The sequence below is a fragment of the Octopus bimaculoides genome, chromosome 19 (assembly GCF_001194135.2).
Source record: "Octopus bimaculoides isolate UCB-OBI-ISO-001 chromosome 19, ASM119413v2, whole genome shotgun sequence".
NCBI classification, from domain to species: domain Eukaryota; kingdom Metazoa; phylum Mollusca; class Cephalopoda; order Octopoda; family Octopodidae; genus Octopus; species Octopus bimaculoides.
In genome coordinates, this window is record NC_068999.1 from 52,456,019 (window position 1) to 52,469,027 (window position 13,009).

Genomic DNA, 13,009 nt, shown 5'->3' on the forward strand with positions numbered 1-13,009 from the left:
AGAGAGAGAGAGAGAGAGAGAGAGAGAGAGATTTGTAGGTAAAGTATATGTGATGTTCACACTGCTCTGAATTGCTTGACTATCATAACTAAGGAGCATAAAATAAATTTGATGGTTTCAAATATAAACTGAAAGGAGGTTTATGTTCAATTATGTTCTGTATTGACAACTTGTAAATGATTTCTTACATTGGTACAAAGGCCTCAAATTTAAAGTGAGAAGAGAAGCATAAAATTAGATGGCTTTCAATGGTCTATTCAACTTAGTGTATTTGCAACATTTAAAAGGATTTCTTACAGAAGCACAAGATGAGAATTGTGTTATGCAAGTCTCTTTCTCAAGGACATTAACAACAGTGCAAATGAAATGAAATGGAAGCATCTGGGAGTCGAGATGGGATTGCTGCTGACTTAGTTTTGTGGGACCTTTATGTCTACTCTCCACCATTAAAACATCATCATCATCTTCATCATCATCATCATCATCATCAACATCATCACCACCACTATCATAATCAGCCTCATTGTCGTCGTCACCACCACCATCATTGACAAGAACAACAACAGCAATAATAACGATAATGATAATGGTACACCGAAAAAAGAACTTTTGATGATATTACTCAAGTGAAAACCTTAAGAATGGAAGCAGGAAAATATTTAGTTAATGGAGAGGAAATTAGATATCTATCTATTGTGTTAGTCTGCTATATAGCTGCAAAGAAGATTCCTGATGGTAGGAGGAAACTTCTAAAGTAATGTTTCGATGCTGACATTGGCTTTACCAAGCATTGGAAGCCATAATTTGGAGTTGAGAGCAGAAATCAATTTCACTATAATCAGATTATATATTGATTTGTGTATTGATATATGTTGATCAATAGCTTGGAACATAAATAGGCTGAATACAAACCAACTGTTTAGAGGTATTTTACAAAATAGCACAAATAATTTATTTGAAAAAATAATAATTGATATGTCCGATATTTCTTTTTGAAATACCTTTTAACCTTCTAAAAAAAAAAAAAAAAGAAAAGGACTGAAAGAAAAAAGGAAAAAAAAAAAAGTTCTTTTAGTAAAAAAAAAAAAAAAATTATTTTTTTTGTAATTTATGTGCAATCTAACCTCACTGAAACTAATCCAACAGATTCTTTATTTAATTATCTGATGAAAACATTTTCCATATTATTTCATCTTGCAATAATTTTCTGACAGTATCACAAGTTTTCACAAAAAAAAAAAAATGTACAATTTAAACTAATTTCGTTTTTTTTTTTCTTTTTTGTTCATTTCAAAATAGTTTCTTCTTCAATTTCAAATCTTATTAGAAGAGAATTATGAAATATGTTATGTCTTTAACATTTTTAACTATCAAACTAATGATAAAGTGCTTAATTCATTAGTTAAATGATTATTACTCACTTCAAAGAATTATTTCACTAATTGGGAAAAGTTTATGCGTGTTTTATAGATTAATTTCTCTTGAATTCTTTCTTATAGTCTTTATTATATGCTAGAACACAAATACCATAAATAAAAAAAAATTACAACTATCTTAGATATATATCTTTCTTAGTTTCATAAAATTTCCTATGATTTTTGTTTTTCCCTAGTTTTGAACCATTCTTTTATTTATTTTATTTAATATCATGTTCGTTTGTTCATTTTATGTTCATTTTTTGATGCTGGCATGGGTTGGATAGATACTCATTCTTCACTAGCCCTTTCCTATTTTACAAGTTAGGAGTATTTTCTTCCACTTCTTTGAGAGGACATAATGTTCACCAAGAATGAACAATATTTTAAAGTGTATAAGGAACCCTCTAATTTTTGGGGCTTAAAATTTGGAAAAAAGGTTTTGTAAGGGATTATAATACTATCCATGTATAAGAAACTCCCATATTTATTTAACCTAATTTTCAACAAAAAAATGGGTTCCTCATACACATTAAAATACGGTAAATATAAAAACACTGGTTTTTGTTTTTGCTCAGACAGTCACATGCCAGAAGCAGAAATGACAATTTTCATGCATTTTATTTCATTACCTAATATTGTCGTCGTCATCATTTTAATGACCACTTTTCTATGCTTCCTTTACCTGTTTCCAAGCAAGGTAATATTTCCCTATGGCCAGATGTTTTCACAGAATACTGGAAGTGAAAGCACTGCTTGTTTGACACTGACCATCATTTGACAACTCTCATGCAATGTATAGACAGGAGACACAATCATACATGCATCTACACACACATGCATGCATGCCCACTCACACACACATGCTCGATGGGCGTCTTTCAGTTTCTTTCTACCAAATCCACTCACAAAGCTTTAGTCCACCCAAGACTAAGTAAAGGTACTTGCCCAAGGTGCCATGCAGTGGGAACAAACCTAGAACCATGCGGTTGGGAAGCACACAGCCTGTACCTATATCAGAAAAATAAATATCAGAAAAGTAAATAAATAAACAAACAGTGACTATCTATTTATCCCACACTTGAACAATAGCATCAGTTGTGATTGAGCTTTTGATATCAAACTAGAATTGAGTCAATTACCTGATTATACAGAATGTTCAAATTCCTGTACTAAATTTTATTAATTAGATGCCAAACTAACTCATTAGCTATTAATCAATCTCCTTTTTTTTTTACCTCCTAGCAAGTGTCAACATTTTGCAAACATTTTTCACATTCAGGATTGTTGAAGCATGGTATAAAACTACCTGCAGCAGTTACTAGCTGTCAAGACATTACATCCTTCAAAGATTTTACGCTTCTTGAAATTCACCAACATTACTTCTGATGTGTTTATGTACCCTTTCTTCTTTATACTCTTTTACTCATACTTGTTTCAGTCATTTGACTGCGGCCGTGCTGGAGCACCACCTTTAGTCGAGTAAATCATATTTGTTTATTTGTTTGTCCGTGGACAAGATATCTCAAGAACCGCTGGATAGATTCAAATGAAACTTTCAAGAATGTTTGGCCTTGTGATTGACACAAACTGATTAAAGTTTGGGATTGATCTGGTACCGGACAAGGATTCTGGATTATTTTTCTTGTTTTTTTACTTAATTTTTGAGAGCGGTCAGGTTCATTTTTAGTATTCTCATTTGTGAGAGCAGTCAAGTTTATCTCAGATATTCTCATTTAAAAAATCATTTCTAATCGTTGAGAGGACGTTGGTGTTGCCTTGGCAGAGGTTTGTGCTCTCTGAGTGCTCTTGTTTATCATTTTTGTTTGTTTTATTTACAGAGGCTGGCAGACAAAGTAAGAGATTTATATGATGAAACCCTTGCAAACAAGGATAAGTACCCAACTCCAGATAGGCTTCCACTACTCTCTTCTGAGGTCTACATGGATTCTGATATTCCATCCAAACTTCCAGCGTTAGATTTCAGTCCGTAAGTACAACAGTATTTCTGATTTTTCCACCTTGAAATCATGTCTACTTTCAGATGGATCCAACATATGTTTCTTGCATGGATTTTACCTATTGTCTTGCTTAACACCACCACATCACTCTCGGGTACCTTCAGTAGAGTTGTACTCTGTTGCAAGCATTCAAGTTTGGCTTCTGGTCAGAGGGTAACTTATACTCATCTTCCAACCAGCCCCAGAGTCCCTAAAAAGTGTCATAAGTTACTTCACTTCGTCTACCGACTAAGTTATGTGTATATATGTATATGCATGTGTATGTTTGTGTTTTTTGTGCGTGTAAATATTGTATATATGTATATATATATATATATATATATATATATTGAGGTTAGGAGAGGTAATGATATCAGTAAGACCCAAGGTGTCAGGTAATGCTGAGTAAGTGCTATGGACAGACTATAGTAAAGCTCCAGGTTTGGCAATTATGTGAATGAGGAGTCCAATGTAGGTCATATATTAGCATGCGCATATATAAAAATTTAACAGAATGAGATAAAAATCCAAGGCTGTGAAAGATTTCAGAACATTTATAAAGAGGTCTTACAGCTGTTTCCGGGATATTTTATATATCTCTTCATGCTTAAATAATGGAATTGCAGATACAATATCCCTGCATATCTCAAGTCTGTTTTCATTCCTCCACTTCACTTCTATTTCATATCTTTTCTAGAATAATTATTGCTTAACCATTTTCTCCAGGATTGGTCAGGTGATGTTGACACCTCAAATATGATCCCAATAAAGGTTGAAAATCAATGAAGACTCTTCATCACTTTTTTCAGTCTACAGAGGGATAGGTAAATTTGACTTGTTTATATGTATACTATGTAGGTTTATCCGTCTGTCTATCTATCTGTCTGTCTGTCTATCTATCTGTTTGTTTGCCTATCTGTCTATCTGTTTGTCTATTTATCTGTCTGTTTATATATTTGTCTGTCTATTTTTCTATCTGTCTGCCTGTCTGTCTATCTATCTGTCTATCTGTTTGTCCATCTGTTTATCTATTTGTTTGTCTGTCTGTCTGTCTGTCTCTTTGTCCATCTGTCTATCTATCTGCCTGTCTATCTGTCTATCTGTTTATTTATTTGTCTATCTATCTATCTGTCTGTCTGTCTATCTATCCATCATCTGGTGGTGATGGTGTGGTGGCGGTGATGGTATGGTGGTGGTGGTGGTATTGATGATGATGATGATGATGATACAAACTTATCTTGTGCCATCTCTTAAGTCTTTGCAACAATCTTCACTCACCTCCTGTCACATTGTTCTCACCCATGTTTCTTGTGATCTCTCTCTCTCTCTCTCTTCTACATTCTGCAATCCAACTGGGTAACTGACACACCCCAAAAGAAAACTTTCATCTCATTTATTATAGACACGACCCAACCATTGCATTATAAACTTATCATCTGGTTTTACATTAACCATCTTGCCCCGTCTCATTGTTAGTCACATGATCCTGCCACACCTTTTCCCTAATATTCTCTGTAATTCTCTGTGCTCAAAGTCTAGAAATTTAGCATCAGGTGTACTGGTACTGTGCCAAGATCGATGTCCATAAAATAATATTGATCTTTTCAAGGATATATAAATTTTTACCTTGATATTTGTGTCGAGAGACAGTTGAACTTCCATACCAATTAAATCTTTATAAGAATATATTTCTGGCTTTGCTCTATTTTGGGGTTATAACGCTCTGAGAAAACATTAATATAGTATTACATACAATTGATATATCCAAATAGTTTATGATGTCATATGTAATTTTCTTCATGCATAAATTACTAAATTTATTCCAGCAAAAGTTCAGTTGATTGGCAACATTGCATATGTTGGTGTTTGTTCTGCATCTTTGCATTTTGTGTTCAATCTTTGTTGAAGTCAAGTTCACCTTTTATTCTTCCAGGAATTACAAAATAGAATAAGTCAGATACTGAATGCCCCCCTTTTCTCTCTCTCTCTTTCTTTCTCCCCTACTTTTACTGGCTAAAATTCTAGAATTTCTGTGAATAATGGTCTCTAAATTGTTGTAAGAATATTGCACTTTTATGTTAGAAAAATATTCCCTAATATATTGAGTATGGCATTTTCTTCTTTGGCACTTTTGATTTTGGCTTTTACTGCTTATTATCACATGCACACCTTGCAAATATATATCTGTATGCGCATACTTGTGTCTGAGAGTGTGTACTTATATATGTATGTACGTACATACATATACATATGTACATACATACATATATGTATGTACATACTTATGTACATACATACACACATGCATACATATATGCACATGTATATGGTGTGTGTGTGTGTGTATATATATATATATACACATATATACACACACACATATAAGCATACAAATACACATGTATATTTGCAGACATACATATACATTCGTGCATATATTTACATATCTGCATATGTATATATATATATATATATATATATATATACCGGAGTAAGCACATGAAATGTGCAACAAGGTGGAAAAAAGAGTACATATACACACACACACACATACATACATACATAAATGTAGATACATGTATGTATGCAAGCATACATACATACATACATATATACACATACATGCGTATCTATATTCACCTGTGCATTCACACAAGAACAGAAGAGAGAGAAAGAAAGAGAGAGAGAAAGAGACATATACATGTATATATATATGTTTGTGTGTGTCTCTGTGTGTTTATACTCCTCCCTCTCTCTCTCTCTTTCTCTTTGTGTGTAAGAATACTTCTGCACAAGTGTGTATAGATGTACATGTATAATGCATACATGTACTTACCTACCATGAGGTTAGATTTATTGGGAATTGTGTTACAGAGACAAATGACTATGTAAGCAAAAAACACTTGCACATACAGGAAAACAGGTAAAATAAGTAGGTAGGAAAATATGTTTGTGTGTGTAATATGTACGTGTAAGTATATATGCTTGTATGTGTGTGCGTGTGTTGTGTGTGTGTGTGTGTATCTTTTAAGGACAGGGAGAGCAGTCTGAATATATAAAATTGATAGATAGATATTGAATATATGCTCATAAACCTATATTATTCAATACACAAATGCATATGTATGTATTGAATAATTCATACATATATATATATATATATATATACATATATGTTTGTGTGTATATATATATATACATACATGTACAAACACTCATACGTGTACACGCATATTTTAAATTCATACTTACAAATATATACTTATACAGATATATCTCTATAGATACATTTATACAATTCAGGGGACACACACACACACACACACACACACAAATATATATTTATATATATCTGGCAGTCTTCCCGCTACCCACCTTATCTTAAACTAGATATCTGCGTCTCTATGAAAGGACTCTTGCATGACATTATTTCCTGCAAGTTTCAGATGACTTATATTTCTTCTCTTGCTGCTGCACACTGGTTCCTAATTCCAATCTTAGCCTTGGTACAGACAATTTCTCATCCTATTACAATATACCTGTGTTTTGTTCAATACTGCTATACCAAATCATCTCTTCTGTACCTTTTGATAATAATTTCGCCTTAACCTCCGCTTTGATTATCTATATATTGATCTTTTATTCTCTCTCTCTCTTTTTTTTTTTTTCATCTCTTCTCATCTCCCACATTCACATAATGAGCTAAATTGATGGTTGCTTGTTCTTATTCATTGTTTATTCACTTATTCAGTATTATTTTGGTTTAAGGAGATGACTAAGAATAGAAATGGGCTGTCTATAGTGTTGCTATGTTATTTCATTTTTTCCTCCCACTTTTCTTTTTTTCTTTTTTATACTTTTTTTCATTTGTTAACTCCCACATTTTCAGGATTCTGTGCCTAATAAATAAAATTACTATTACCATTATTGTTATTATTATTATTATTATTATTATTATTATTATTATTGTGGAGGCATGTGGCTTAGTGGTTAGGGTGTCAGCATCATGATTGTAAGATTGTGGTTTCGATTCCTGAACCGGGCGATGCGTTGTGTTCTTGAGCAAAACACTTCATTTCACGTTACTCCAGTCCACTCAGCTGGCAAAAATAAGTAACGCTGCGATGGACTGGCATCCCGTCCAGCTGGGGAACACATACGCCATTGAAACTGGGAAACCGGGCCCATGAGCCTGGCTAGGCTTTAAAAGGGTGCATTTATTTTTTTTTTTTATTTTTTAATTATTATTATTATTATTATTATTCGCTGAGGTTGACCTTGCCTTTCATCCTTTCGTGGTCAATAAATTAAATACCAGTGAAATACTGGGGTCGAGGCAATTAACTGGTCCCCTCCACTAAAATTTCAGGCCTTGTACCTTTAGTAGAAAGGATTATTATCATTATTATTATTATTATTATTATCATATTATTATCATTATTATTATTATTATTATTATTATTATTATTATTATTATTATTATTATTATTATTATTATTATTACTATTATGATTATTATTATTATTATTATTATTATTATTATTATTATTTGAATATCAAAGAAAATGCCTCCTGGTATTTGTTCTGGCTCTTTATACTCAGAGTTCAAATTCTGTCAAAGTAACTTTGTTTTCATCTTTTCTGAGTCAATAAAGTAAAATAGAAACCAGTCAAGTACTTTTGAATCAATTGTATTGGCTAACTACTCCCCCTACAACATCAGAATCACTGGCCTTGTGCCTAAATTACAAACAAGCATCATCATCATCGTCATCATCATCATCATTATAACCTGCATGTTTGATGCAATCACTTGCTGGGACACACGAAGCATCTGATTTTAAGCCAGAAGACACAAACCATTTATGGGTAAGAGCTTTATCAACATCAATATTATTAACTGTCTTTGGATATTTGCCATTGAGAGGTTTTTTTCTTGCCATTTATCAGTAAGAATATCTAAGGCAGCAGTTTTAACAAGGGTTTTCATTTGCTTAGCTTTTTCTGTGCCTGTTTCTAGTACATCTACTTCTGGGATTTGTTGTATTTGGAATTCACTTACATGAATTAGTATTGTTGTTGTTGTTATCATTTTTTACTTTTAACCTGTCTCTTCGTTACAATCACTTGACAATACTCACTCAGCATCCGAGGCTGAGTGGAAGATAAGAGATGTTACAGTATGACTGAAAGCTTGGGGAGGGGAAGTGACAGGGGCAGTAGCAAAATATCTTCATCTAATACAACACCGACATTTAAATGGCTAGGGTTTTTCTAAGGATGTGGGCAGTACTTGTCAGCACAATCATTTGGATGTCTCTGAGACATGGTTCTCCTGGGATCTTATCCCTTTTTTTTTCATACCTAGGGCACTTAAAATAACAGGAACAGTTCTTGCTTCTAAGATGCCACATCTTTTGTATTTCAATTTCCAGGTCCTTATATTTACTTAATTTATCAAATTCCTTTACAGGTATATTTTTTACTGTAAGAACACTTACATCTATTAGTCTACAGGTATTTTCTTCCCTGTCTTTGATAATTATGTCTGGTCGATTAGCCTGGATTGTTCTGTCAGTGTTAGCTGGAAAATCTCAGAGGACAGTGACATTTTTACCTTCAACTACTGTCCTACCCTCCTCCTACTGCTGTTGTTGTCCTCCTCCTCCTCCTTCAGTGGGCTACCAGAATCATTATTCCACCCCAAACAAAACGCTTATCAACATTTCTTCCAGTTTTATGTTCTGAGCTCAAATTCTGCTGAGGCTAACTTTGCCTTTCATGCTTTTGGAGTCAATGAAATAAGTACCAATCAAGTAACAGACACAAACATACACACTCGCATGTGCACACGCACACACACACGTATGTAGCAGTGCGGAGCAGTGATGAGATATAAACTTTATACATCCACACATGCATGCACACTCACAAAATCACACACACACATATATACATGACAGGCTTCTTTCACTAGATACACACACACACATGTACATAAAGAAAAGTGCAGAGGAAGGCTTTTATAAATATGTCTGTACATTTGTGTGCATGTGTGTGTGTGTGTATGTTGTGTGCCTGAATGTGTGTGTGTGTGCCTGTGCACATGTATGTGTGTATGTCCGTTGAACGTTTTCATTCTGTGCCTGCATAAAAAAATAAGCTGCAAGTAGTGAACTTTGCTAACATTCCCTATCAAGAAATTATCTGTTAGCTTTCTGCTTTCAAAGATGCATGAAATAAAAAAAAAATTCCTTACTAGAAAAAACAGATAAAGGAATCCAGCTGTAAAACAGGCTTCATCAAGAGCATCCAACTGTAAAACAATGCTGCAATAATATGTAATTCATCTAACCCATGCTAGCATGGATAAAAAGACATAAAATGAATGAATGAATATCGTGTTATTATCATTTTTATGTCTGCTTTTCTATACTGGCATGGGTTTGAAAAATTTTTTTAGGCTATGTTTTACAACCAAGTGTAAATCATAATTAATAATAAAAACTGCATATACATACATACATACATGCAACTATGCTGAACTATCGAGAAATCTGCAGTTACTCTATCCAGATTACAAGTTCAGGTTTATACTTGTAATTATTGGGGTCCTGGGATATGTAACACAATGCCTAAATACCAATCTTGAGAAATTAGGCTTCTCAAAACTAGAGAGGAGAAAGCTGATTTGTAGACTACAGATCCAACCCATCACTGGAACTGTAAAAATCTGTAAAACTTTCCAAAAGTTTATCATTTAAGTATATATGAGCATGTCTAGATCTGCAAGTGTATGCATGAGGATACACACATAAAACAAAACATACAAATCTGCATATATGCATGCATACATGCATGCATGCATACATGCATACATACATACATACATACATACATACATAACCTGTTGATGTTGTTGAAATTCCAATGGGGAGCCTTAGATCTAGGCTAGAAACTAGCTCTTTTCCTATTGACAAGAAATCTTAAAACAAAACTGAAAAATGAAATACATACATATGTTGTACTCAAGAAGATCCACCCACCACAACAGAATTGAGATCCTAAAACCTAAAGTCATGTAAAAAAAACATTGGTGTGGGTGCTAGTGCCATGTAAAAAGCACCCAGTACAGTCTGTAAAGTGGCTGGCATTAGGACGGGCATCCAGCCATAGAAACAAAGCCAAAACAGACTATGGAATCTGGTGCAACCCCTGGCCATCAGACCTATGCCAGCATGGAAAATGGACATTAGATGTTAAACGATGATGATGATGATATACATATAATGTATAGTTTTACTATTTTTGATATCTTAAAGCTACATATTTTCTCTGAATCGTTAGACATTCTCCTATATTTGTGTAATGTTATGTTGGTGTATTGCACAACTCAAAGCTTCTAAATGCTTCATAAACTTCATGTTTATGGGTTACATGATGCCAGATGTTTTGATGTAATAATACTTAATTGTTTTATTCAGCTGACCATTAATAATATTGTTGATAAAAATTGAATATTTAAGATCAAAGTTAGTCAACCAAAGAATAGTTAGTAAGACTACCAGAGAATAAATACAAAAACCATGGTGCTTTTTCGATATTCTATTTGAAATTTCAGTCAAGCTGCAGGTCTCAACATAAACAGTTGATTGGGAAATCTTTTTGAAAAAGAAATTTTATAGCCGCAAAATTAAAAGAATTGTAAAATAGTGAAACCATATTTTTTAAGGTCTACATTGTTAGGCTACTACTACAACTACTACTACTACTACTACTACTACTACTACTACTACTACTACTACTACCATTATTACTTCGATAATTATCATCATCATCATCATCATCATTATTTAACACCCATTTTCCATGTTCATATGAGTCAGGCAGAATTTGCTGAGGCAAGTTCTCTAAGCTGAATACCCTTCCTATCGTCAACTGTTATTTGTTTCCAAGTTTGGTAATGTTTCCCATAGCCAGACGTGTTTTTAACAGAAAACTGGAAATGAACAACACTGCTTGTTTACAATCATCACATAATGTCAAGACAAAAGTACGCACAAACACATATGTACATGTGTGTGTGCGTACACATACACACTCACACACATACGTATGCACAAAACAATGGGCTTCTTTTAGTTTCTGTCTGTCACATCCACTCAAAAGGTGCTGTACAGTAGGACCGAACCTGAGATCATGTGGTTGGGAAAAAAGCTTCTTAACTTCTTAAGCACTGAGCCACACGCCACACTCACACATACATATAAGTCTGTGATTGTTTGTGTGTTTGTATGTATATATTTGTTTGTATGTATATATTTGTGTATATGTGTGTGTATGTACATACACACACTTACATGTGCAGACACATACATGTCGTGTTCATATATTTATTAAAATTTAGCATTCTGCCTTATTCTTCATTTTCCTATTATTTCTCCATGTGCGGTTAACACAACCCCACTATTTACTGACTTATATATATATATATATATATATATATATACACACACGCACACATGTATATATATATATATATATATATATATATATGGTTTTATTTTTATTATAAAACATTTCAGAATCTTTTTTTTTTTTTTCTATTCAAACCAAAATTAAATGGCATCTAATCCTAAATATTAATTCAAGAGTTAAAAAAAAGAAAAATAGTAAGAAGAAGAAACAGCCAGGAGCAATTAACTAATGCATATGTTGCTAACGAGGTGAACATGCGTATGCTAACCTGCACATCAGTGATGTTATTAATTTTGACTCTCAATTTAACCATAGGTACATTTTATCTTCTGCAAATTAATTAACTCTGTGTCAGATAAATTATAATATAAATTGTGTATAAATCATGTGATGTGTCCATGTTCAGACAAGTGTTGAGTATTTATCATTCATCTTCTGCTTGTTTCAATCATTGGATTTTAGTCATACAAATCACCCCCCAATACTTAAGTTTCTTTCTTTCTTTTAATGTCTTGTACTTATTCTATCAGTTTCTCTTGCTGAACCACTAAGTTGTGAAGCAGTGGGTGGCATGACAAACAGAGGCACAAAGGTGTATGCACACACACACACACACACACACACACACACACATTTATATGACGAGGTTCTACACAGTTTCTGTCTACCAAATTTGCTCACAAGGCATTGGTGGAGCCAAGACTTATAGTAGAAGATACTTCCTCAAAGTGTCATGCAATGGGAATGTACCTGAAACTCCATGCTGCAGAGTAAGCTTTTTTGTTTTCTGCAATATAGACCATACCTGTATACCTGTGTCTATATTTATCATTACCTTATATCTTTTAACTGTTTCAGACATTGCACCTGAAATATAAAGGTTTTTCTAAAACTTACTGCATTGTTAGAAGCTTTCTTTATTTTCCTTTTCTTTTTCTATTTATATATATATATATATATATATATATATATATATGTTTGTTTGTGTGTGTGTGTGTGTGTGTGTATCCCATGCTGGTGACACATAAAAAGCACCCACCACACTCTGCTAAGTGGTTGGCATTAGGAAGCGCATCCAGCTGTAGAGACCATGCCACAACAGACAGTTGGAGTCTG

General features: G+C 33.4%; 1 protein-coding gene across 1 annotated transcript in view; it reads left to right on the top strand.

Moving 5' to 3' along the window:
• Positions 1 to 13,009, top strand: part of LOC106878181 (VWFA and cache domain-containing protein 1-like) — a 141,564-nt gene that overhangs the window by 90,310 nt on the left and 38,245 nt on the right. The window contains 1 exon segment of the mRNA XM_014927320.2: positions 3,257 to 3,405. Within this exon segment, the coding sequence (XP_014782806.1) occupies positions 3,257 to 3,405 (149 nt within the window).